The sequence below is a fragment of the Onychomys torridus genome, chromosome 22, assembly GCF_903995425.1.
Source record: "Onychomys torridus chromosome 22, mOncTor1.1, whole genome shotgun sequence".
Lineage (NCBI taxonomy): Eukaryota > Metazoa > Chordata > Mammalia > Rodentia > Cricetidae > Onychomys > Onychomys torridus.
In genome coordinates this window covers 35245955-35273327 of record NC_050464.1, presented here as the reverse complement: position 1 = coordinate 35273327, position 27373 = coordinate 35245955, and the positions used below count along the sequence as shown (strand labels likewise).

The window sequence follows — 27373 nt, the reverse complement described above, 5'->3', positions numbered from 1 at the left end:
TTGGTTATTGCACATTCAGACGTCTTTACGGTCCCCCAAACTTCCTGGACCCCGCATTCCGTTATGTATGGACCCTCAGCTTACGGAGTTGGGTGTAGAGTTCATTTTGCGGCCGCTGCACAGTTGTATGTCATGAGTTTCTGACAGGTGGAGTCTCAGGGTGTCGACAGTCCTTTGCTCTTGTAAAAAAAAAATCCTTGGATATAGTTACTTTTCAAAAGATGGCTGCTGTAGAATGAGTTTCAAGACAAGGAATTCTTGGGTCAAGGATCTATGCGGTTGCAATGTCGGTGGATAACACCGTGAAGGGGAGGTCACATCCCCACCCCCACACAGCAAAACACCAAGGCCTACCTGTTTGCCCCTCTTCACCCGCACGGTGAGAATGTGGGAGGCATATTAGTTCATTTTGTGTTGCTCAAACAAGATGCCAGAGGCCAGATACTTTATAAAGAAAGGAAGTGCATTTGGCTTATGATTCTGGCAGCTGGAAGGTCCAGTTAGACCAGGCCCAAGGGGTCTAGCCCCTTAACCCGCCGCTTCCAAGAGAACTACAGTGATCCCTCCATGTCTGATTCACCTCCCTCCGGGTGGCACCTCCCACCTTTCACCCTTGTTCCACTGCAGAGCAAGGATCACACCAACCATGTCAGAAGGAAGGCATGGTCTTGTGGTGGTGGAAACAGTCGTTGATGGCACAGGATTGGCTCGGGTTAGTGGGCGATATCAGGGCTTCTCACCGCTGCTCCCTGCGGCGGAGTCTCTGAGGTGTGTCTCTGTGTTCTCTGTCTCTGCAGAGCAAGCTGGTGAAGTACTTCAGCAGGCAGCTGTCCTGCAAGAAGAAGGTGGCCCTGCAGGAGCGCAATGCTGAACTGGATGGCTTCCCCCAGCTCCGCCACTGGTTCCGGATCGTGGACGTGCGCAAGGAAGTCCTGGAGGTGACCACAGGCAGTCCTGAACCCCTTAGCCCTTACTGGCCAGAGACCGCCATAGCTACTTTCTAGATGGCAGGGCTTGGGCTATGCCCAGCACAGACCCTGGCACACAGTGGGCCCTCAATAGGGGCTAGATGAAGGCTTTGCAGAACCCCAGATGTATCTGAGTGGGGGGTAAGGGCAAGGCTCCAGGGTCAGCATTTGTAGTCGGGGGTGTGGGGGTGGTCTAGAGTCAGGACTTTGTTTAGATCTGCCTCTCAATGCAGGCACTCTAAGCCTCCGTGTTGACCAGTGTTGCCCATTGACTTTGCTGTGATGGGGGATATTTCATATTTGTGCCATCTGAAAGAGCAGCCATGGGCACACATGGCTTCCGGAGCACTAGGATTTAGATTAGTATTGGGGACCAAGGACCTGGCTTCTGAATTATATTTAATGTAAACTGCTGTGGCCAAGGCCGCCATATTGGGTCATAGAGACTCAGGACATCAGTCTTTCTATGTGGGTAATATAGTCTGGAGGGTAGTTCAGTGCGTGAAGTGTTTGCTGTGCAAACACGGGGCCTGAGTTCAGTCCTCAGAACCCACGTACAAAAGCTGGGCATGAAGGCATGCCCTGGTAATGCCAGGGCTGGGGAGGCAGAAACAGGTGGATCCTGGGGGTTTGCATGTGTGCGCGTGCGCGCGCTTGCGCGCACGGGCACACACACACACACACACACACACACACAATGTACATAACTGTTGTACATGTCTTCCTCCCCCTCCTGCTCCTCTCCCCTCCCCCTCCTCCTCTCCCCCTCCTCCCCCTCCTCCCCCTCCACCCCCCTCTTCTAGTCTCGTGTAACCCAGGCTAGCATTAAACTCACTCTCTAGCTACAGGAACCTTGAACTGCGTCCCTTCCCCCTCTGCCTCCCAAGTGCTGGAATCACAGGTGTGAGCCCCAACCTCTCTTTTCTTAAGTAGCTGGTGCATGAAAGGAGGTGATCCACATCAAATGTCCGGTTCAGAGCGAGGCTCTCGATAGCACCCAGTGAACAGCTCAGGGCTTTGCAGGAATGATCGCGATGTCTGGGCCTCCGGGGCTCTTTTTAGGGACTTTTGGGGTCTCACTATGAGCTCCATGGAACAGGGAGAGAAACTGAGGCTCAGGGGAGCAGTCACTTGTCGGTGGAGAGTGAGTGGGGCTAGCGCACCAGGCTGGGCGGACTCCAGGGCATCCTGTGGGAGTCTCTGAAATCTGTTTATTTTCCTGAGGTTGGGCAGAACATGGGGTGCCCCTGCCTGTGGGAGCACAGGGTCCCTTACTTCACATACCACAAAGTCATCATTCTACTCAGGGCTTGTCATTAAGGGGAGAGATCTCCCTCAGCTCTGCCAGCTCTCAACCTTGAGCCGTATACCCTGCTCCTGTATTTTTCCATCTAGCATCCCATCCACACAGTTACACACACACACACACACACACACACACACACACACCCCAGCATTGCATTGCTACACCACTGGTTTCACACCTAGGATGGCCAGAATACCTGGGGGTGGTGTGTTTCTTACAATATTTTTAGGATGAGTGAAAGGTCACATTTTAATTTTCTTTCCAATTACTCTGATGAAAGCAACTTTTTTGGGGGGGAGTGGGGGGTTGATTGGCTCACAATTCCAGGCCACAGCCCATCACTGTAGGGAGTCAGGGAAATGAAGCAGTGAGTCACAGCCATTGTCAAGAGCAGAGAGAGAAGGCATGCACACACGCTCGTCTCTCTTCCTCCTTTTTAATTGTCTGGAACCTGAAGCCTAGGGAGTGGTGCCGCCATTAGTGGATGGGCCTTCCCACACTAAATAAACATAGCCAGGACAATCCACCATGTACCTGCCCACAGGCCAACTTGATCTAGAGAATCCCTCCGTCAGACCCTAGACTTCCTAGGTGACCCTAGACTGTGTCCGGTTGACAATTAAACTAAGCACCATGGTACAAATGGTACAGTCAGATTGCACAGCTTGGGGGTACTTCTTAAAGGCTTTGGGATTATATAAATGTTTATGTATCCAGGGTCCCTCGTGGGGCAGGTAAAGCAGAAGTAAGTCTTCTAGAGAAAGGTTGAAAAATGGTGTTTTTCAAACTGTGCCTGATGAGCAGACGGTTTTTGTTTGAATGATCAGATCTGGTCTTATTTTATTTTGACCCAACAACTTAAAAACCTGTTTTCTGCCGGGTGGTGGTGGCAGCACATGCCTGTAATCCCAGCACTTGGGAGGCAGAGGCAGGTGGATCTTTGTGAGTTCGAGGTCAGCCTGGTCTACAGAGTGAGTTCCAGGACAGGCACCAAAGCTACACAGGGAAACTCTGTCTTGAAAAACCAACCAACCAACCAACCAACCAACCAACCAACCAACCAACCAAAAAAAACCTGTTTTCTAAAGTCTGGAGATCTCTGGTTTCAAAGCCACAGTACTGGTTATACAGAAGGCAATCCTTTTCTGACGTGATGAACCACAGTCGGCAGCTCCTTCGGGTCCTGAGGTTCTCCCAGTTTACCCCTTTTTGGGGCTTACCCCCCAAGCCAGAGAGTGCAGGAAAGGGATCTATGGAGCCAGCTGTGAGATGTGCCCTGGGTTCAAATGCTGCTTCTCCACTCTCTTGCTGTGTGACTTGGGGAAGGGTTTAACTTATCTGGGCCTGAGCATCCGGGTCTGCTGGCGGTGGTAACAAGTCACTTTGGCTGAGGATTCAGTGCAACGGTAGGCACCTTGTGGGTGAAAATCTAAGTCCAGTTCCCCAATAGCTTGATGGTGCTCAGTAATTTTTCAAGATTCATTTCCAGCCTCAAGCTACCCATAGCACTTGGGTTACCTTCTTCTTAGGCCCTTAAAGGCCCCGTATGACTCCTAGACCCTGTGGGTGCATCAGGAAGGAAGCTGAGGGTGGAGGAAGTTTTGTGTCTAATTGGCTTGTTCTGAGTCCACCCTGCCCAAATTCAGCAGAGTCATCTACTCACAGAAGTATGAAATGGGGGGTTGGTGGGCAGACTCGATGGGGTTCAGAAGCTGGACCGCGTGTGTGGATTGTTGACCATGTACTGAGTGTGCACCTACACCCAGCACCTCCATTTTATAAATAAGAAGAGCAAGGCCTAGAGAGGTTAACTGGTCTAACTAAGTAGCAAATGGGAGACCCCAAGTTCAACCGTGTTTGCACAGTGCGGTGTCTCTCCCTGGGTACCAGCAGAGGGCAGCATGGAGGCGCCGCTATGCTGATTTCCTCTGCAGTTCTCCCGAGTGACACGAGAGGGCGGTATGGAAATGCCACGCTATTCTGCCTGGCGAGGCACTTGGGTTCCAGGTCCAGCTGACTGCCTTTGTCCCCTCCTTTAGGAGATCTCCCCTGACCAGCTGAGCCTGGAGGACCTCCTAGAGATGACAGATGAGCAGGTGTGCGAGACGGTAGAGAAGTATGGAGCCAACCAGGAGGAGTGTGCCCGGCTCAACGCCTCCCTGTCCTGTCTCAGGAATGTGCACACATCAGGTGAGCAGCCCAGGAGGTCAGGATTGTCCACTGTCCTTCAGGCTTTCTGTGCAGGTCAGCACATAAGAGAGTAGAGATGGCTGTGAGATTTGGAAGTAGGCGGGGTTTGAATGCCACCCTGCAGAGAATGGCTCACTGTGGGTCCTGGAGTATTAGGGTCTTCATGTGGGAATCTTGGAGGCCAGGGTCCTCTGTCATACACTGGGAAGTAGTCTTGCGTCCTGAATAGCAGCTCTGTTTTTTTGTTTTTGTTTTGTTTTTGTTTTTTTTTTCTATTTGAAAACACTATGTAGTCTATGTAGCAGAAACCAGGTTGTAATTTTGTAACAGAAATCAGGTTGTAATTGCCCAGGTTCTGGGCTCCAGGAACCTACAGTTGCCATTTTACTATATGTTCTGGAGCAATCCTTCCATGCCAACCAGTATATACTCCTCCTCCTCCTCCCCACTCCTCCTCCTCTCCCTTCCTTCCCTCTCCCCCCGCTTCTCATTTTCCCATAGCACTGGTAAGATTATTTAGACATATTACTTTAAAATTCTTTTTCTTCTAAGAAAAATTCTGTGGCTTTGCTTTATTAATAATTTACAATCTAAATTTGTCATCGTTTTTCCTGGATCGTTCCAGTTAATCGCTCAAAAACTGTGACGTGGGGCCGGGATATAGCTCAGTGAGTTGGTAGAGGGCTTGCGGAGCGGCTCCGGGGCTGATCCCCCGCACCTTGAAGATGAGGTGTGGTGGTGCACAACTCGAACCTCTGCATTTGGGAGGCAGAAAGAGAGAGGCTCGGGAGTTCTAGATCATCATTAGTTACACGGAGAGTTTGAAGCCGGGGTGGGATACGGAGGCCCTGTCTCAGGAGAAAAAGGACGAAAACCCACGGAGTTTATTAGCGGAGCATTAACAGCAGGCGGCTGAAACTTGCCTTCGCTCTGGGCTCCTGGGCTCCCTGCAAACTGTTGGAAAAACCAGCACCGCTGTTTCAGTTCTCACCACAAGGTGGCGCCGCCGACCACAGGTCTGGCACAACCGGGCGGCTGTTAATTCTTAACTCTGGTTAGAAAACATGCAACCCGCAATTACGGTTGATGGAGTGACTGCTAATATGCCAGGAGGGTGGAGGACCCGGCAGTGAACCAGACCGAACAGTTTTCCAGTGTGCAGGCCTGCGGACCTCCGCTCCATCTTAAGAACCCCTGTTAAGGAAAAGCCAGTTGTGGGGCGTAGGCTGGTCATCTCAGTGTCAGGGAGGCATAGACAGGTGGGTCCCTGCGGCTGCGTGCTGGTCAGCCAGCCTGGCCCACTCGGCCAGTTCCAGCTGAGTGAGAGATACAGCCTCGAACAACCACAAAACAAAAACCCCAAGTGAGTGGAGGAATTGGCGGATGTCAACACTGGTCTCTACATGAGTGTGCACACATGTACACGTGTGCCCCCCACGCCCCAAATGGCACCAATTCACCATGTGAGCCCAGGAATACCTTCCTACCCAGCACAACTGCTTCCTTCTCTGTGGCTGTGTTCTAACCGCTCTGTACCCCGTCTCCTGTTCTGAAGCCTTCGCTTGTCTCCCATAATCCTCCGGTTGTCTCTGGGAGCATCTCCCGGGAAGAAACATTCATGCTGATGAGTGTTGCTTTACCGCTTTGGAAAGTTCTCTCTGGACTGGTGCTCCCTTAGCTCTCCAAGGGACAGTCTCATCATGTGCATGTTTTTGGTCCAGCTGTATTGGAACAGCTCTGGTTTATACTGCACCCACACAGCCCCTACACACACACACACACACACACACACACACACACACACACACACACAAATGCATACGTGTAGAACACGTTCTGCACACAGCCAAGGCGTGTTTCCTGACACAGGACCCAGCCTGGCAGGCATGGTGAGGAGACAGATATTTTAGATTCATCGCTATTGTATCTATAGGTCTCCACGTGTAGATGTGTGGTGCTGGCGACTGGACCCAGAGCCTTGACCCTGCTAGGCAAGAGCTCTACCACGGAGTCACATCCTCACTGTATGCCCTGCCCTATATCAAATGCTGGCCATGGTCTGCCACTCATGCTTGTCACTTAGGGGTGGTGAGCTGTGGCCTGAAAAGATAACAGTCTATACGTTGAAAGGATAGCTGAGGGGCCAGGAGTACTTCCTGCTCTTTCAGAGGATCTTGGTTTGAGTGCGAGCACCCACATGGCAACTCACAACTGCCTGTAACTCCAGCTCCAGGGGATTGACATCCTCTTCTGGTCTATGTGGGTTCCTTCAGATATGTAGCATAAACTTATACATACATATATCCATATATAGACAGACAGACAGACAGACAGACATGTGCATGCATACCCACCCACATACACATAATATACATTTTACATCTTTAGTCCCAGAATTTGAGAGGATGAAGCGGGTAGATCTCTGTGAGTTTGAGTCCAGCCTAGTCTACATATCAAGTTGAGGGTAGCCAGGGCTACATAGTGAGATCCTGTCTCAAAAAATTCAACTAGCCAGGCAGTGGTGGTGCACGCCTTTAATCTTAGCACACGGGAGACAGAGGCAGGTGGATCTCTGTGAGTTTGAGGTCAGCCCAGTCTACAAATCCAGTTCCAGGACAGCCAGAACTACAATAGAGAAACCCTGTCTCAGAGGAAAAAAAAACCATAAGCCAAACCAAATCAAACCAAAACAATATTTTGATGTCTAGTTTCTTGAGTTCTTTATATACTGTGGAGATAAGTCCTCTGTCAGATGTGGGGTTGGTGAAGATCTTTTCCCATTCTGAAGGCTGTCATTTTGTCTTATTGACTGTGTCCTTTGCTCTACAAAAGCTTCTCAGTTTCAAGAGGTCCCATTTATTAATTGTTGTGCGCAGTGTCTGTGCTGCTGGTGTTATATTTAGGAAGTGATCTCAGGTGCCAATGCCTTCAAGACTACTTCCTACTTTCTCTTCTATCAAGTTCAGTGTAACAGGATTCATGTTGATGTCTTTGATGCACTTGGACTTGAGTTTTGTGCATGGTGACAGATATGGATCTATTTGTAATCTTTTACATATTGACATCCAGTTATGCCAGCACCATTTGTTGAAGATACTTTCTTTTTTCCACTGCATAGTTTTGGCTTCTTTATCAAAAATCAGGTGTTCATATGTGCGTGGATTAATGTCAGGGTCTTCAATTCGATTCCATTGGTCCGTATGTCGGTTTTTATACCAGTACCAAGCTGTTTTTATTACTATAGCTCTATAGTAGAGTGTGAGGTCAGGGATGGTGATGCCTCCAGAGGTGGCTTTATTATACAGCCTTTTTTTTTTTTTTTTTTTTTTTAGCTATCCTGGGTCTTTTGTTTTTCCATATGAAGTTAAGTATTGTTCTTTCCAAGTCTGTGAAGAATTGTGTTGGGATTTTGATGGGGATTGTATTGAATCTGTAGATTGCTTTTGGTAAGATTGCCATTTTTACTATATTAATCCTACCTATCCATGAGCATGGGAGATCCTTCCATTTTCTGATATCTTCTTCAATTTCTTTCTTTAGAGATTTAGAGTTCTTATCAAAAAGGTCCTTCACTTGTTTACTTAGTGTTATCCCAAGGTATTTTATATTATTTGTGGGTATTGTAAAGGGTGATGTTTATCTGACTTCTTTCTCAGCCCTTTTATCAAAACAAAAAAGCCTTAAACTAAACCAACCAAACAACAAAATTAATATCTTTTAAAAATATTTATTTAATGTGCATTGGCGTTTTGCCAGCATGCATGTCTGTGTGAGGGTGTTGGGTCCCCTGGAACTAGAGTTACAGACAGTTGTGAGCTGCCATGTGGTTGTTGGGAATTGAATCTGGGTCCTTTGTAAGAGCAGCAGTGCTCTTAACCTCTAAGGCATCTCTCCAGCCCCCAAAATTAATCTTAAAAAAAAAGAAAAAAACCACCAACGTTGTTCATGCTGCTGGCTCCATCTCAGGTACTTCTGAAGTTCCCATGGCAACGGCATGCTATGTCCCGCTTCTGAGTTCTGGACAGCATGGGGTATGAGCTGTTCTGCCCAGCTCTTGTGACATATGGGGCCAAGGCGGCTGCCACTCAGACCTCCTTGGGAGAACAATGGCGACCAGCTCTGAGTTTCCTCACTATTGCCTCCCTTCCGTGACATCCACAGGTAGCTACGTTCCCACATCTTATTTTTTGCTTTTCATTGATTGCCCCTCCCCCACAGGCTTGTGTACCTACCTCTGTTTGCTGTGTGCTCCCAGGGTGAAGGGTAGTATCTGGTACCCGGTAAGAGTTTCATAAATAATTTGAATACCTTCTTTCCCATGCCTGGCCCATGAAAATCCAGCCATGACTTGAAGCATGTTTCTCTCCAGGGACTGAGGACATCTAAGGGTTTGACTTCTGCATAGACTGTGTTGTCACCATCCTTTCAAGCCGTAAACTGTATATTTTAGATTTATTTATTTGTGTGTGTGTGTGAATGTATGGTATATGCACATCAGTGTGTGTGTGTGTGTGTGTGTGTATACATCAGTGTGTGTGTGGGTATGCGTACATCTATGTGGCACACAGAGCCCAGAAGGACATGCCGAGGGCACTCCATCATTCTCTGTCTCTCTCAGGCAAGGTCTCTCTGAACCTGGGACTCATGTTTCTCCACTAGGAGGCACCAAGTCCCAGCAATCCTCCTGTCTCTGCCCTCCCCAGGGCTGGGATTCTAGGCATGTGCCAGACGCCTGGGTTGTTACCGGTGAGCTGGGATCTGAACTTCAGTCAGCCCTCTGCCCAGCCATCTCTGCAGACCTGAAAAACTCGATGAGCCGCTAATCCTGCAGCAGCACCCAGATGAAGTCTGGGTGTCCCATCTCACACTTGCTGCTCTTCCCAGAGCTCCCGGCCCCTCCCCATTCATATCCTCAGACCCAAAGCCTGGCTTTCCCAGAGGCTCCTCTCGGACCCCACAAACTGAGCTGATCCCTGACTCTTGACCCCTAACGATGTCACGGACATTCATCGACTCCCAAGGACTGTACCACAGAGTTCCTTTCCACCTCTTCTACCTCTTCTCACCCTAGTCTTGTCCTGGTGAATTTTACCCCAGCCACAGTGGACTCCTTGGTTTCTTCCCCTTAGCACAGCTGACTCAATTCTGCCTCGAGGCTCCTGCCCCTCAGTGAATGAATGGACACATCTGTCAGCATGCCCCATGGCGACTATTTTCTGGTCTGCCACCCTCACTGGAGCAGGACCCTCTTGTAGGCATACCTGCTGCCCCTGGCCTTTGGTCCTCAGCATCCTGACCAGGTTGAATTAAAACTGCAAGGGCCGCGCGCTGTGCCTGTCTTAGTTCTCCACCAGGGGGCAGCGGCGAGCCAGCCACCAGGGTTCCTTTCCTGTTTTCAACACTCTCCTGCCTTAAAAAAATTGTAATTAGTTTCTTGAAGCTTCTGTGTCTCCCCTCTCCCCCCTCCTGCCGGACTCTTCCCCTCCCAGTGACTGCAAAGCCCCAAAGGGAACAGATTGATCCTTTGCTCTTTTCTCCTGCTGGGGGATCAGCCCTGGGCCTGAAATTGAAGGAGGATCAATCTTTCAACACGCAAGGGGATCCTCAAGCCAGGGCAGCTTCACCTGGTAGATCTGGGGAGGCCTGAAGCCTCTATGTTCGTTCCAGAACTCGGTGGATAGCGCTAGCGGCTGCCGCATGCCCCATGCAGTTTGCCCTGAGGAGATGTGGGCTGAGCGGTCGGTCGGGAAGGCGGAGGTGGTTATGTTTGGGGTGGGGCGAGGACCAAGCAGGGGCTGTTAGGGCAGCAGCCAGTATGCACAGTGCGTGGTGCGGCCAGATGGTGGTTGTGTGTAGTAGGAAAAGCAGAGCAGGCCACTAGGGTGGCAGGATCTTTGGAATGGGTGGTGGCTGTCACATGAACAGGGGGACAAGGTGTACCACCAATCACCTCACTCTCTCCCTTTCTCACCTCTTATTCCTTTAGTTTTTTTTTTCTTTTTTTAAAAAAATTGTTGTAATAGGGTGTTAAGTAGCTCAGGCTGTCCTCAAACTTACTATGTAGCTCAGGCTGATCCTCCTTTCTCCATGTCCCAGGTGCTGAGGTTGAAGATCTATATCCACACCTGGCTTAGTAGCCTGCTTGCTTTCTTTTGTCTGTCTGTCCATCTGTCTGTCTGTCTGTGTCTGTATTTCTTTCTTGCGCCCCTGGGGACCAAACTCAGGCCTTGAGTAGGCTGGATTAGAGCTGTAGGTATAGCAGGAGCTCTGCACGGGCTTCTGTCTCAGCCCTTAATCATTTCCTGGGAGTGGAGAACTCAGAGTCGGGCACACTTGACTTCGGATTCCGCCATGGCTTTGGGCACGGCTGCCGTGATTCTGAGCTGAGTAATTCGAGTGCAGCAGGAGAGATGATGGGCATTTCCACACCGTGGTTGTGGTGAGGGTGATGTGAGATGATGCAGGCAGAGCACAGGGCCTTCTCTGAGCTAGGCACAGGATGCTCCAGGGAGCCCCTATTGTCCGGGTAGTTTGATCACCATCACGTCGTCACACCCGCTCCTGTGCTAACATCACCATCACTGCCTTCACCAGCATCATCACTACCACCGCCGCCGCTGCCACCATCACCATTATTATCATCATCACCACCACCACCACCACCACCACCACCACCACATCTGTCCTCCTTCTGCTTTCTTTCCACTGACTTCTCTCCACTTCTTCCCACACTTATTTATTTTTTTCTTATGGGGCCCCAGGTTGTCCATTCCTCCGACTGTAACAAAATACCTGACATGGTTGGTTTATAATGAACAGAAATGTGTCCCCTGGAGCCCTAGAGACAGGGACATTCACCATCAGTGCTTTGTGGAGAGGGCCAGCTCCTCACAGGTGACACCTTGTGTGCACCACCTGACCGAAGGGCCAGGCAGCCCCCAAGGCCTCCTTTCCCAGGATACGAAGGGCTTGTTCACTGCCTGCCTTTCCCTTCCTCCCTACGTGGGCTGAGAGCTCACTCTGAGCCTGTCTGACTTCCGGCGCTGGTGGCCAGTCTCAGGGACCCAGGCTTCAGCCGAGACTTAATATAAGTGACTCTTCTTGCAGTTAGGGGGACGGGAGGGCTCCTGTGGTGGGAGGGAGGGTGGGGAACCCCAGGCATGCTAAAGACTGTTTGGGATTACTGGGGGTGAGTGATTGGTGCCCACCGGACAGAGACCACTGCAAAGGGTTCACTCTGAATGGTTGCCAGCCACGTGACCTCAGACAGCTGTGGTAGCTGTGGCATAGAGCAGTGGTCCAGAGTAAGGTGAGACACCGGTCATCCTTCATGAGGCCAGGGGTCCATGCAGGGAGAGGGTCGGAGCAGGGTTCTGGTACCCAGGTCTTTGCTGGTCTGTTTGGTCCCTGGGCCCCTCCCGAGTATCGGGTGAGGAGGGAACTGGCAGCCGGGAGCAGGAAGCAGCGAGGCCCTGAAATAGACCAGCCTCAGATGCTCTGTGGCTTCTCACCAGTTGGGCTTTGAATGGGACCCCCAGGAGCAGCCTGCAGCGCCACCAACTCCCTTTGACTAGAACAAAGTGGGTCTTGATTGCTCTATTGTGTGACTTGCTTCTGACTTGGGGAAAGCTGGGGGAAGAACAGCTCCCTTCCCAGAGATGCTCACAGGGACCATCGTGTGCCAGCGTGATGCTATGTCCCTCTTCCCACGGCCCGCTCTCAGGAGTCCCTCCCATGCATGTAGCACCCCTCAGGATACATGCACACGAAGACAGGAGCCTGCCCCTGAAGCACTCTGTTCCCGTGGCTTGTCCACTCACCCTGTAATGACCCACAGGACTTCTTCTGCCTCATCAGTGCTGGGGGACCAGCGTCCCAATGATAGGGAGCCTTTGTCCCTGGGGACCCGTGTTCCTAAACTGTCCAGTAATGTAGCTTCTAGCCTCCTCCATTAAGAGAAGTTTCAATTAGAGACTATTTCTTCATCTCCATTGACCCATTACCACAGTGGCTAGTGATTACCTTTTTGGCCTTAGTATACTTGTAGAAATTTCCTTGCATTAAAGAGAGTTTGCACACACACACACACACACACACACACACACGTATGTGTGTGTGTGTGCATGTGTATGTAGATGCATGTACACATATATGTGGAAGCAGAAGACAGCCTCAAATGTCATGCCTCACATGCCCATCAGCCTTATTTTGAGACAGGTTCTCTAATTGGACTATGGTGTGCCAATTTGACTGGACTAGTTGGCCAGGGAGCCACAGGGATCAGCTCCCAGTACTGATATTACACATGTGGACTTAGAAATAGTTATTTAGTTTTCATGGGTATTTTGCCTGCGCTTGTCTGTGCACATTGTGAATGCAGTACCTGTGGAGGCCAGAAGAGGGCATCAGATCCTGGAACTGGAGCTACAGACAGTTGTGTAGGAATCAAACTCGGGTCCCCTGGAAGAGCAGCCCGTGCTCAGCCCCTGAGGAGACCTCCAGCATCATGTGAGGACTTTTGTTTATTTTTATTTTTAATTTTTTTAATTTTATACTTTTTGGTTTTTTGAGACAGGGTTTCTTTGTGTAGACCTGGCTGTCTTGAAACTCACTCTGTAGACCAGGCTGGCCTCGAACTCACAGGGATCCACCTGCCTCTGCCTCCTGAGTTCTGGGATTAAAGGCATTCGCCAATATGCCTGGCATGTGAGACTTTAAAAATCCTTGGGTTTCCAAGGCAAGCACATTCCCAACCGTGGCATCTCCTTAGCTCCATTCTAGGTGGTTCTGTTGGCCAGATGTTTGGGAGAAACCACAAATAATATCAGATGAAGATGAATTTTCTGAGGAAAGCTCAGGTGGCCTGAACCGATGGTGACCAGCAGTCTCCAATCAGCAGTCCTTGCCTCTGAGTCCCATGCAGAAAGAACATCTGGCCTGACGTCACCACTGTGAGGACCTTTCGTAAGGTGTTGGGAAAGGTGGGGAAGGTATACAGGTCAGCACCTCAGGGTCATGCCTTCTGTTGTTCCAAGTGCAGTGGCCCTCTATGACATGGTGGCCACTGCCTCACCCTGGCCAACGCCGACCTAGAACATCCTTCACCCCGGCCAGTGCTGACCTAGAACATCCTTCACCCTGGCCAGTGCCGACCTAGAACATCCTTCACCCCGGCCAGTGCTGACCTAGAACATCCTTCACCCCGGCCAGTGCTGACCTAGAACATCCTTCACCCCGGCCAGTGCCGACCTAGAACATCCTTCACCCCGGCCAGTGCCGACCTAGAACATCCTTCACCCCGGCCAGTGCCGACCTAGAACATCCTTCACCCTGGCCAGTGCTGACCTAGAACACCCTTCACCCTGGCCAGTGCTGACCTAGAACACCCTTCACCCTGGCCACTGCTGCCCTCATCTCAGGAGGTTTCTGCCTTGTTACCCAGTAGTGTTTTTGTTTGATGTGAGTGAAGCCCCAGGCTGGACCACCAACCATAGCACTGGCTGTCCTCATAACAACCACATGGACTCCAGTGGAGCTTTCTATTTCCATGTAAAGAAATGAGGCTCAGAGAGGTTCATTCTTTGCCTGGGCTTACACAGCAGCTGAGTGCCCAAAGCGGCTTGAACACAGGTCTGTCTGACTTGAGATTCTTAGGTAACAGAGCAATGGGAATGGCTTTCCCTTAACCCTGACTGATCCCTGTGTCTCTCATTTGCTCAGAGTGAGAACCGGCCCTTTGGGGGTCCCGGGGTGGAATAGCTTAGTCTAGGAGATAAAAGGAAGCAACAGGAAGGTTGTGTGCCAGTTCCAGATGACAGGGCCGGCAAGGCCACCAGCCCTGGTACCACCCGCAGGTCACAGGGAGAGAAAACCTCTCTGTCGGTGGGCAGGGGAGCATTTCCCTTTACCAGCTTCTGTCTATCTTGCCTTGGTCTGAGAGAGGATGGGGCCTGCCTAGAGAACCTGATGAGCTGGGGGCATGGCTCAGTGACAGAGCACTTGTGGGGCATGCATAAGAAAGACCCTGGGTTCTGTTCCCAGCTCTGCAAAGATAAGTAAGTTAAGCAACAAATCGCAGCAAATGTGTGTGGCGGGGAGCAGGGGGAATGACATTGCTTTGGAATGCAATAGTTTTGCGGTCACCTAGGGGTGGCTGTAGCTGGCTCCAGCTCCTCACTGCTGAAGTCCTGCCTCAGGTGGCCTTGAACTTCATTCCCTTGTTTCTAGATAACCAATTTACAGTCAGGTATATGGAAATGTCCAGGCTATTTGGGGAAGGAAAAGTTAAAACAATTCCAATATGGTATGGAACCAAATTTGTACCCTCATTTGCATGTCATTAACATATAATGATTTATTCATTTTTATTTCATGTGCTTTGGTATTTTGCCTGCATGTATGTCTGAATAAAGGTGATAGATTCCCTGAAACTGGAGCTACAGACAGTTGTGAGCTGCCTTGTGGGTGCTGGGAATTGAACCCAGGTCCTCTGGAAGAGCAGGCGGTCTTCTTAACCACTGAACTCTCTCTCCAGCTCCCAATTTATGTATATGGTGCTTTGTCTGTATGTCTACACATCAGAAGAGAGCATCAGATCCCGTTATAGATGGTTGCAGCCACCATATGGGTGCTGGGAATTGAACCCCCGTCCTCTGGAAGAACTCTTACCCCCTGAGCCATCTCCCCAGCTCATTAACATTTAAAACACAGCCACTAAGGAAAAAGTCAGAAGGAGGACATGGCTAGTTAGGCGCTGTTCTGGGGTTAGGGAAGTTATTATTTCTCTCCTGCTCATCTTCATTTTCTCTCTTCCTGGGCAACACCAGGAGGCTGTGTGGCTTCCACAGAGGTTGGAAGGGAAGGAGCCCTCCTCCTTTTGGTTTGTGGATGTGCTGTCTGCCTCCCGTGATATCTCCCAGCCTCACTTTCGGTGTTTCCCTCCTGGAGCAAACCCCCTGTTCGTACACCTCCCTGGCCTGCATTCCCCAAAGCCAACTTTCCCATACTTGGCAACTCCTGATGATGCCTCAGGACATAGCAGCTTAAATGCCACCACTCCCAGGCAGCCTCCTGGATTGCACCTGCTCCAGCCCTCGAAGAGGCTGTCTTGTATCTGTTTGATACATAGATCTTCCACTTTAGACAGCGCTGTGGGATGGTCTTTCTGTATGCTGTGAATATGTGTTGCTACCATTGGTTAATGAAGAAGTCTCTTTGACCTATGGTAAGACTGGAGACAGCCATGAGGGAAATCCAAGAGAGAGACAGGGAGAAGAAAGTCGGGGCAGGGGGAGACACTGAGCACTGCCAGGGGAGCAAGACGTAATAGAATACAGGTAAAGCCACGAGACATGTGGCAATACATAGGTTAATAGAAATGGGTTAATTGAAGGCAAAAGAGCTAGTTAGCAGTGAGCCTGAGTCATAGACCAAACAGTTTGTAATTAGTATAAGCTTCTGTGTGTTTACTTGGGGCCCGAGTGGCTGCAGGACACAGGAAAACTTCTGTCTACAGGAGAGTAAATCTGGACACTAGGCCCATCCTGCAACAGCAAAACAGACAGACAGACAGACAAACAAACAAACAAAAAACCCAAACCAAACCAAACAAAAACAGTAACAATGTTAGAAGTGTGTGTGTGTGGCGTGCTATCCCAAGGTGATTTTGAAGGTGATTTCACTTAATTTTATCCTGCTTTATATTCTCTTTTTATATAAGAGGACCAAGGCGTAGGGAGGTGGGACACGTCACCCCAGGTCACTCAGCAATCCCTTCATTTTTCTACGAGCTAGTGTAGGAACAAAAATATTCAATGAACTAACAAGCCAGTGAGCTGACCCGATTCCACCATGGATCCTCCTCCTGGAGGGACCGAAGGAGGTAGGAGGTATTTGCATGCTTTTTCCTGGGAGACGAGTTAGGAGAAGCCTTGGCTGCCTTGCGTGTGGGTGGTGGGAGACATGAGGATGATGAGCAGGTGAGAGCATTCTCTCCGCTGGCCCATCCTTGCCTGCCATTGGCTTTTTAAAATAAAGTTTTATTAGCACATTGCCATGACTATTTGTTTGCATGTTGTCTAAGGCTAGCTTTTTGTTTTTGTTTCAGGACAGGGCCTCTGTTGTAGCTGAGGCTATCCTCTAACTTTCAATCCTCCTGCCTCAGCATTCTGAGTGCTGGGGCCATAGGCATGGGCCCACAGGTCTGCCTACTATGTTTTAACACTTAACCGCAGAAATGTGTGGTGTGGCAGAGATTGTACAAAGCCTGAGATATTTACTATCTGGCACTTTAGAGGAAACATTTGTTAACTTTAAAAAAGACTCAGTGTGTGAGGAAAAAAGTGTTAAATGAAACACACACGGGTCTAAAACAGGAGAGGTTGGGGTGTGTGTGGAGAAAAACTTCCTTTAGGGGGAGGGACCTAGGGAGGTGTGATGGAAAGAACTCTGTGGGCTGTGGTGTGTAGACTGTTTATGCACACACGGTGCAGCACTTGTGTGGAGCTGCCATTCATGCAGAACTTAGGATAGTTAAATGCCCAGGGAAGGCAGAAATGGGGGGCATGACCAGAGAGTCTATAACTTGTCCTGGGTAACACAGCTAGCACCAAATAGAGGGCCCACGAAAATCCCATCCTGTCCTAAATAGGGTTTCTATTGCTGCGACGAAACACCACGACCATGTTGCAAGTTGGGGAGGAAAGGGTTTATCTGGCTTACACTTCAGCATTGCTGTTCATCACTGGAGGAAGTCAGGACAGGAACTCAGACATGGCAGGAACCTGGAGGCAGGAGCTGATGCAGAGGCCCTAGAGGGGTGCTGCTTACTGGCTTGCTCCTCATGGCTTGCTCAGCCTGCTTTCTTCTAGAACCCAGGACCACCAGCCCAGGGTTGGCCCCACCCACCATGGGCTGGGTCCTCCTTCACCAATCACTAATTAAGAAAATACCCTACAGACTTGGGTCCAGCCCTATCTTATGGAGACATTTTCTCAATGGAGGTTCCTTCTTAGATGACTCTAGCTTGTATCAAGTTCACATAAAACTAGCCAGCACACACTCCCAAACTAGCCAGCACACACCCCAAGCAGGTGCCTCCATGAAGTAGTTGTCTGCGGCCTTTGAGACAGAGTTCTCTAGTGTGCCAGCTCTAGAGTGTCAGGGACATGGATGCCATGGGAACAGAACTTCCTGAATGTCATCTCTACTTGGGAGTCCCTGATTCTCCTTGAGCAAATTATGCTGCATCCCAAAGGGATTTTGGAATATGGGGCCACCTAACACCCCCAAATGAAATCTGAAACTACCTCTTCCTCCCAGCCCCAGAGAGAAGCTGTTAGGCTATGTTGGCACACAGGGTGTGGGGTGTGTATGTGGGGGTACCTCCTATCCCCGCACCAGCCCTGCCCTTGGGATCAGGGCTCCATGAAGTGCAATCATTCGATTGTTTTCTTTCTTCTGAGCTTTTGTTTTTCTTTGCTCTGTCACTTTGTGGAGAAGAGATGCTTTGCTCTGTGACTGGAATCCAGGCCAACCTGTGACTTGCCTGGGACTAACAGATATTGTTTCTTGAGTGGTACCATCCAAAGACCTTGTGCCTACATCATCTTGGTGAGCCGGAGAACTGAGTGGCAGGCCCATATTTTTGCTTTAAGCCCTAGAAGGTCAGATAGCTCCTTGGCTGCAGACTTTTCTTCAGTCTATTTGTTTGGACATCCCACGGAGGTGCCTTGTGATGGTGCAGTACTGTGTGTGGCCACCAGGAGGCGCCTTCTAACAACCTTCCTTTTCCCTGGAAGAGATGCATCAGAGTATACAAACTGGAACCTGGGTTGAATCTTCTGAAATCGGGGGAAACTGAGTCCTAGAGTGTGGGGAGGAAGGTTGGATCCAGACACAGCAGGAAACGAGTGTGGGTGTAATGCACAGACAGCTTCTTGGCTGGCAGGCTGACACCCAGAAGTGGGCTGTGCAATTTGGTCTCTTCCTGCGGATATCTGAGCAGGTTCACGGCTTCTGCCAGCCGTGGTCTGCTCAGAAGGGACCTTCCTGTCACTCCCCTCCCCTCAGAATCTTGCCATCCAGGCTCCCATGTATGTCTGTCTCCCTGCTTTACTCTCAACAGCCAATTAAATGGTGGAAAAAACAAAACAAAACAAAACAAAAAAAACCCGCCCTCCCCCAGGAGTGGAAGCAGGCAGGGAGGAATCTACAGTCCGACCGAGCAGGGGCTTGTTTCTCTTGGGAGACATCTGGAAAGGGCCGAGGGTGGGATCTGGGGCTAGCTGCATCTGTGGAGGAGCCTTCCCTGAGTCTGTCAGCAGAGTTATTAGGGAGAGAACCGACAAGCCCTGGCTTCCGTGCCAATCTGCGTCTTAGCCTGTACCGTGGGGCCTGGAGTGGGGACTAAAACAGAAACCCAAAATAAGCGAAGGGAACAGATGTATGAGCACATGCAGATGTAGGCACAGCCACCACAGGCCCAGTTTGGCAGAGGCAAGGGGTCTGGTGGCTTCTTTTACCTACCCTGGCCAGCCAACGGCTCTGTTGCGGGGTGTGTGTGTGTGTGGGGGGGGCAAGGGGATGAGTTCTGAGCCTGGACTGTATAGTCCTGGCTTCCTGCTGGCCCAGCCACTTCTAGGTCACATGGAGGGACCTCAGTCTTTGCAAGGATCATAATCCCTTGTAAGCTGGCAGTGTGGTCGTGAGGGGCCGATGAGGCAGTGTAGGCTCAGCCACAGGGCTGCCCCACCATCTGAGCAGCACCTTTGCTGGGGTCTTCAGGCTGTAAATCACACACCTGAAGAAATTGGGCTGATAGAGTTTCTTCTCTGTGCCTTGTCACCCCCAGGGCTGTGTCTGCATAACATGCCTGTGGCGGGTTTCTAGAAGGCAGTTCTATCTAGGGCCAGACCATCCTGTGAACTTACTGAAGCTCTTTTCCTAGATGGAGGGTGTACACTCGAGCCCCTCTAGTGTTTGAGAGCAGAAGAAAATGTTGGAACCACAGTTTCCTTGTAACTTAGATGAGAAGCAGAAGAAGGTGCCCATGGCCTGTCACAGAGACTGTATTTATAGCCCCAAAGTGAATGTGTTTGCAGCCCAGAGGACTTGAAGGCTGGGGACTGTCAACTCATACATAACAGGGTCCTTCCTTAATACAAATTGTTCTGGGGGGCTGCAGGTGGGGCGTTGTAGTCAGGGCAATCCGTTAGCTGGGAGATATGGGTGGGATGTGTTCCTGGCATTTTGGGTAGCCTTGAAACTGTCTCACTCACACTATCTCCCGTTGCTGGTACCTGGGGGCCTGGGGAACTGTGAGGAGAGCTGGGTTGTGCACATTTATGGCACCAGCAGTGTCCATCCTTTACCCTTGGCCCTGTCAATCAAAAGTGGCTCCAAGTGCTCTGCGATGAACGGCAGGCCCGTCAGGCTTGGGAGTCCTGGATTCCATCCTCGGTGCCAGGCAATGAATGGGGAAATAATGAACAAATAAACACCTCCCAGCACCGCTGGCACTTTTTGGTGAAGGCTGCTGTGACTGGGACCACGGACTGACTTCTCCTAAGAACTGTGGGGTTACCACAGCTGTGGGAACGATGCCGGCAACCCGGGAGATGAGAGCTGAAGCCAGATGGAAGCCAGGAGGTTCCGCAGGGGCCGAGACTCTGTAAGAGGCACAGAAAACTGTAATTGAGTCGGTGTGTGTGGCTTGTGATGGCCAAGGTCTGGTTTTCCCAGGGGACCACAGCCAAATTAACAGGAAGCAGATGAAGGCTGGGAAGTTCGATGCACCCTTCCCACACACATGCGTGGTACATGTGTATACGCTTGTGGACATGTACACACATGTACACACACACACACTGACACACAGATGCTCAGACACAACCACACACAGCCAAAGCCACACACACAGACACACAGACACACACACACACAGACACAGAGAGAGAGAGAAAGAGAGAGAGAGAGAGAGAGAGAGAGAGAGAGAGAGAGAGAGAGAGACTCATAGAGACACTCAGACTCAGAACCAGTCACATACCATCTCTCTCTTTCCTGGGGCAATGTTAAACCTTCAATCAGATTGGAAGGTAAACATTCACTGGTAGCCCCAGAAAGGAGCCAGAGACGGGGCCAGGGTGATGGGGACCTGTCCAGGCCTCTGGCTCCCTGTTTTTGGTACCTTTTGATACACTTGGAGATACGATGAATACCTTGAAACCCTGTGGTCACCTTGGATGGGAATAAACACACCCCACCCTGGGGCAGGGCCTCCATCTCCGCTTTGAGCTGTTCTGTCACACACATGAGGCTGGATCACTTCCTCACATTTTCTTCGGATGCTTTGATCCTCAGAAATGAACTTCTTTGGGCCATAGCTCCTCTCCACTTGGCTCAGCACAGTGTGTTAAGGTGGTCGTCAACATAGTGATCATTAACGTAATGAAAAATAACAATCTAATCATTCACCAATATCACTACTAATCTCTTCATAGACTAGGGAAGCCCAGGGCTTGGGGGAGCCCAGAACAGGGATCTTCCAAGGTCCTGTCAATTTTCAGAGGTTTCCTGGGTCCTGAGGGGAGGGTGACATCCTGTTCGACCATCCTTCCTTTCTGCTTCCAGGCTTCACAGTTTCCTTTAATGCATGCACCAGATGCCATGTTAGGAATGTGCTCATAAGCTATGACTTAGTATTCTTTTTCTCAGCATCACAGCTTAGAAACATTTTTAATACCTTCTTGGACCATTTTGGGTTGTGAAAGCCTGTAGACTGAGAGATGGTTCAGTGGTCAAGTGCACTGACTTCTCTAACAGGGAACCAGGGTTCAGTTCCTAGTGCCCACATGGCGGCTCACAATTTCCTCCTGGAACTCCAGTGCCAGGGGATCTGGCGCCCTCTTCTGACCTCAGAGGGTACTGCATGCCTACAGTGCATATACAACAAACAGGCAAACCTAAGATGGAAATAAATCTTTAATAAATCTTTCAAAAGCTTGTAGACTTTCAAGGTGGAGGTGGGTGATGTCCCTGCTGGGAGAAAGTGGGCTTCAAGTGACCATGCTGTTTTGGGGACAGAGTGGCGTAGTTCATCCAATAGTGCCAGCATCTAAACCTAGCCTTGACCTTTAACCTTTGTGCCAAAGAATTGTGGGTAGAAGAGGAGGTGTGATACACCTTGGTAATCTTGGGTCCATGGGTCTATGCAGTGTGTCCCACAGCTGTGTCTGGGTGTGGCAGTTCTAAATTGGGACACTGATTTTTAGCTAAGGTATTACAGCAGCTTGTAGGTCCCAGAAATAGTTGGGATGGGGGATGCGACTTCCTTCCGAAGAAAGGCTTGGGGTCCCCAGGTCTTTTCTGAATGTCTCTGGGGCCAGTGGATGTGGAAAGGATTTGAACTGTACTCATCCGGCTTGTGTGATTCTCTGGATAGGTGTTTGTCTTTCCCTGATGATGAATGAGGAGCAGGTTTGTGTCCATGGTGGGCTCGGCACACTGTGTTCACAGGGTCTTCTGGAGAGGACCCCAGAGCGGCACCTCTAACATGCAGAGTGATGGATGGTTGAGGTTATATGGCTTGGGACGATCATGAAGTCAGCGTTGCCTGGGGAGCTCAAGTCTGTGGCCACCACAGTGGCCTTAGTCTCAAAGAGAGAAAACTTGGCCAAGGTCAAGCAAACGGTCAGATTCAGATCTGTCTGAAGTCTCTGGAGCTTCAAGAGCACAGACTTAATTCAGAGAGGGCTGTGAACTCCAAGTGGGGTGATTGTTTCAAGGCCAGTGTGCTAGCCATGTCCAGGAAGTTCACGTAGATGGTTGAATGGCCTAGAAGGAGATGGGAGCAGGGTCATGTTGGTGAGGAGGAAGAAGAGGTGACTAAGGAGGCTATAGGAACAAGGCTTTGGAGTCCAAAGTGGTGTCTTGTCCTCTGGGATGTTTCACAAGGCCAGCCTTGCTTCTGGCTTGCTCAGCAATGCCGGGCAGCTGCTGGTCAGCCCTCTGTGCATACTGGGAATCTTGTCCTCGGGCCGCATTGTACCAGAGGAGCTGGGTATCAGCTGTGCACACAAAAGCCAGTCATAGGCTGGCAAGATGGCTCAGCAGGGCAAGGTGCTAGCTGACATGCTTGATGCCTTGAGAGCCATATAGTAGGAGAGAAATGACCTTTCAGGTTGTCCTCTGACCTCTACACATGCACACATGTAAACACACAAGCAAAAATAAAATGTAAAAGGTCGTTATCTGTGGCCACCAGCACATCTGTTGATTCTCTTGCTGAGAGACAGGACATGAACTCAATAGGGGATAAGAAATGCTTCACTGGTGCATCCTTGAAAACAGAAGTGGGGGTCGCTGGCTGCAGAGGTGACCAAAATGACCAGGCCTCAGCATGTGGCTCATGCACACATTCAGTGTGAACCAGCACTTGCTGAGAACTTACAGTGTTCCTGGGACTCTGCAGGGTGCTTGCTCAGTGGCCTTTGGCCTCTCTGAGCTGACACGTCCTGGTCCAGAAATACTGGTGGCGCTACCTCTTGGGGTCATTTTGGGAATGACATGAGGTCAGATACATAAAGCTCAGTGGTACCTGGTTGCTACAAAGGCAGTAAGTACCCTTACCATGTAGTGTCTTCACCTACATGGCCTTAATCCATCCCCAGGTCTTTCAGCATGGTCTTCCTACTCTGTCTTACTTCCCCAGCTGCCTTCTTTGTGGATTAAGGATGTGTTTGTTTAAAAAAGTTTCATGTTAATTTGCTCTCTCTCTCTCTCTTTTGATGCATTTATCTAATTATTCTTTGGCAATAAAAAAATCAGGAGTCAGAATCAGGGTAAGAAACTGATCAGAGAAGCGACCAGTGACCTCTTCCTATCTCTTCCGTTCCTCCATCCTCTCTCAGCCCCACCTTATAACTTCCTGTCTATCTGTCGTCAGTCCTCCAAAACCTCTATGGTTAATTTTGGTCAGCTAGTGGCTAGCTCTGCCCTGTGATTCAAAGCAAGCTTTATTGTCAGAATGGGATCAAAATATCACACAGTTCTCTCTCTCTCTCTGCCAAGTTGTGAGTGAGGTCAGAGGACAACTTGAAGAAGTGATTCTCTCCTTCTACTACTAGGAGTTCAGGGATCAAACTCAGGTCTTCCAGCTTGGCTGTAAGCCCATTTGCCTGCTGAGCCATCTTGCCAGCCCAAGCTCCGACTTGGCCCCAATCTCCAGATGAAGCAAGGCTCACAAAGGAGCAGAGAGGGAGAGGCCCTGGCTGTCCCTTCCTGCTTCTAGTGAGAGACGAGCCAGATGGCGGGGTTTTTTTGTCAGTGCGGAACACACAGCACGGGATTTCGTAAAGGAAAGAGGTTATGCAAGGCTGAGAGAGCGTCGGCTAAGAAGTAAGCTATAAGGAGGCACTTTAGCAAAAGAGCAGGCTTCCTCTGCCAATGTGTTTATTGGCGAAGGGTAAGAAAGAGCCCCGTCTGGTGTGGGTGGACATGATCGAATGTGGCGGGAGTGTATGATAGGGACATCAGAGCACTGCTTGGAAGTTGGATTTGGGGACATGTCACATCTCCTTTCTCTTCTAGTGAAGACATCTATTTATTTAATTAAATTTCCGTTGAGTTTGGCTCCCCCCTCCCCCCGGCCCCCTGCCCTGCAGCTAATTTTTGCTTCTGTTTTCTTTCTCTAGACATCAGTTAGGCCAGAACCCATCAACAGAAACGACAGCATCAGTAATAAGAATAAAAGAAATGGTAATACCCAAACAGTGCTCTGTCTTCTGGAATCTTCTGTGGGTGGCCGAAGTCACCTTGTCTCTTTAGATGAATCTGTTGTTCATTCTTAGGTTAAATTTTTGTTCTGCCCATGGCTGCTTTAAGGGCTGGAAGAGTCTCTCCCCACCCCCCACTCCCCCATCAGCTATTTCTCCAGGAAAATAGAGGATGCTTTGCTCAGAATGAGGCTGTTTGCTTCATGTCATTGGTCACATGTACTGAATAGTCTAATTCAGGGTCTAACAAGTGAAATCATGTCTGGCCTACCACTTGCATTTTTAAATAAAGTTTTATTAAAACATAGCCACATCTACTTATTTATTTATTTATTTTTTGTTTTGTTTTGTTTTTTTGAGACAGGGTTTCTCTGTGTAGCTTGTGCCTTTCCTGGAACTCACTTGGTAGCCCAGGCTGGCTTCGAACTCACAGAGATCCGCCTGCCTCTACCTCCTGAGTGCTGGGATTACAGGCGTGTGCCACCATCACCTGGCCACATCTACTTATTTATTTATTTATTTATATTGTTTATCTCTGCTTTCTACTGTAATGGCAAGACTCAGTGGTTGCAACAAAGTTAAAATATATTCTATCTTGTCCTTTACAGAGAGCATTTTCAGAACTCTCTTCTCTGCCTTGACTGTGTGTGTGTGTGTGTGTGTGTGTGTTTGGTTGATTCTGATGTGTGTGTCTGTGAACAAGTGCACTAAGTTGCTTATGTGTTCACGGACCATTCATTGTATCAAGCTCATGTTTGATCCAAGGGACTTAGAGATGAGTGGGTCTGCTTCTTCTCTTTGGGAATTATTGTGACATAGTAAAGGTACAGAGGAAATGTGAGCTGTGGAGGTGAAAAGTCAGATAAAACAGGAAGCATTTGGGAGTCTGCGTGCAGGAGTAAGTTGGAAAGCTTTGTAGAACAGAAGGCATTAAAGATGGGTATAAAGAGAATGGTACCTGATGACTGATGGCTAGGGAATGGTACCCAATGGCTGATGACTAGGGAATGGTACCCAATGGCTGATGGCTAGGGAATGGTACCCAATGGCTGATGACTAGGGAATGGTACCCAATGGCTGATGGCTAGGGAATGGTACCCAATGGCTGATGGCTAGGGAATGGTACCCAATGGCTGATGGCTAGGGAATGGTACCCAATGGCTGATGGCTAGGGAATGGTACCTGATGACTGATGGCTAGGGAATGGTGCCTGATGGCTGATGGCTAGGGAATGGTACCTCATGGCTGATGACTAGGAAATAGCACCTGATGGCTGATGGCTAGGGAATGGCACCTGATGGCTGATGGCTAGGGAATGGTACCCAATAGCTGATGGCTAGGGAATGGTACCTGATGGCTGATGGCTAGGGAATGGTACCCAATGGCTGATGAATAGGGAATGGTACCTGATGGCTGATGACTAGGGAATGGTATCTGATGGCTAAGGAATGGTACCTGATGGTCTAAGGAATGGTACCTAATGGCTGATGGCTAGGGAATGGTACCTGATGGCTGATGGCTAGGGAATGGTACCTGATGGCTGATGGCTAGGGAATGGTACCTGATGGTGATGGATAGGGAAACCTGACTCCTTGGGCACAGGAGAAACTCTCAGTGAGCTGTGGAGATGTGGCAAAGTGTGACCAGCCCAAGGAGCTGGAATCCACCTGGACAAGGGTTTGAAGGATAAAGGGAGGGGATGAGGTTAGTGGAAAGGGGAGAGATGGGGCTGGGGACCATCTAAGGAAGAAGGTGGTGACTTAATGGTGGCTTATTCCAAACAGTGACTTGGGAGCAGAATGTGGTTGACTTGGACCATTAACCTTGAAGGGACCCCAAGGTTACATCATCTGTAGGTGGCTTTGGAGCAAATTAGCCTAGAACTCAGGCTAGAGTCCTCAGGCCCTAGAGTAGAGGTTTTCAACCTTCCTGATGTTGTGACCCTTTAATATAGTTCTTCATGTTGTGGTGACTCCAACCATAACATTATTTTTGTTGCTATTTCATAACTGTAATTTTGCTACTGTTATGAATCATAATGTTATGAAATTGTAACCTGATATATGGGGTAACTGATATTCGACATCTGTGCAAGGGTTGTTTGATCCCCAGATGGGTCTTGACCCACAGATTGAGAACTGCAGAGCTAGAGGATGGCATTGTCCTTTTGGAACTGCCAATGGAAATGCCACTAGCTCTCGAACTCTCCTGGGCATAGTTCCTGTCCTACAGTGGGTGCCGAGGGAAATTGGTAGAAGGATAGAGAATCTGGTGTTTCCCACAAGGACTTGCCAAGTTCTACAGGGGACAAGTGGGGGCTTGGGATTCTGGGTGTCCTTTGGAAACTTGTGGTCAGAGCTGAGAGGTGGCATTGGCGTTAGCATCCCGAGATCCGTTGGAGGATACCCAGGACAGCCTGGCCACAGGGTGGGCACATCGTTTGTCCCTTGACTTCAATGAAAGCTCAGAGCCCTTGCTCCTTCATCCATAAAGTAGGGGGAGAGACAGCACGTGCACTTTAGAACAGTCTCAGGAATTCAGAGAGTGAATAGTCAGCCGTGGAGGCTCTGTGGTAAGTGTGGAGATGGCAGAGGAGGCTTTAGTCAGTAGGTAGTTAATGGCTTAATGATTGAATTGCAGACCACATTTTCCCAAAGGACGGTGAGGGGCTTTACTTAAAGATCAATGTGATTTCTTACCCACAAGCCTTCTGGAGGAGCTGGAAGCTGCTCTGTGCTGGATTCTGTGAAGCAGCAGGAGGCAGTTGAGCTTGCCTGTGGCTCCCATTTTCTCCAAGTGGACGTCGAGCTGGGGAACTAGGAAGCAGAGTATGTTGTCCAAAGAAGAATTTGGGGAGATGCTTGCTCAGTGCTGCCCTGTGTCAGGCCTTGTATTCTGTCACCGTGTGGAGGATGCGTGCAGTCCAGACTCATGTAATCAACATGGCGGTGATCAGAGCCCCTGGGTCCTCTGGCTGTTAGTGCTAGTCTGTATAATGTGAATAACAAGGCTTGAGCAGGGAGCACAGAGCTGAGGCAGAGGGTCACACTTCAGTCTAATGCAGGAGCTGCAGAAGACCATGGAAATGGTCAGCTATGCTTTGAGAATTGTTTTGTTACCAGCTGGGGCATCTTGGG

The 27373-nt window shown here is 49.7% G+C and overlaps 1 protein-coding gene across 1 annotated transcript in view; it reads left to right on the top strand.

Annotated features, from left to right (window-relative positions):
- The first annotated feature begins 646 nt into the window (after positions 1 to 646).
- Ksr2 (kinase suppressor of ras 2) overlaps positions 647 to 27373 on the top strand; it is a 248108-nt gene continuing 221381 nt past the window's right edge. The window contains exons 1-3 of the mRNA XM_036171660.1: positions 647 to 712; positions 798 to 938; positions 4314 to 4464. Of these exons, the coding sequence (XP_036027553.1) occupies positions 647 to 712; positions 798 to 938; positions 4314 to 4464 (358 nt within the window). The remainder of the gene's footprint in view (positions 713 to 797; positions 939 to 4313; positions 4465 to 27373) is intronic.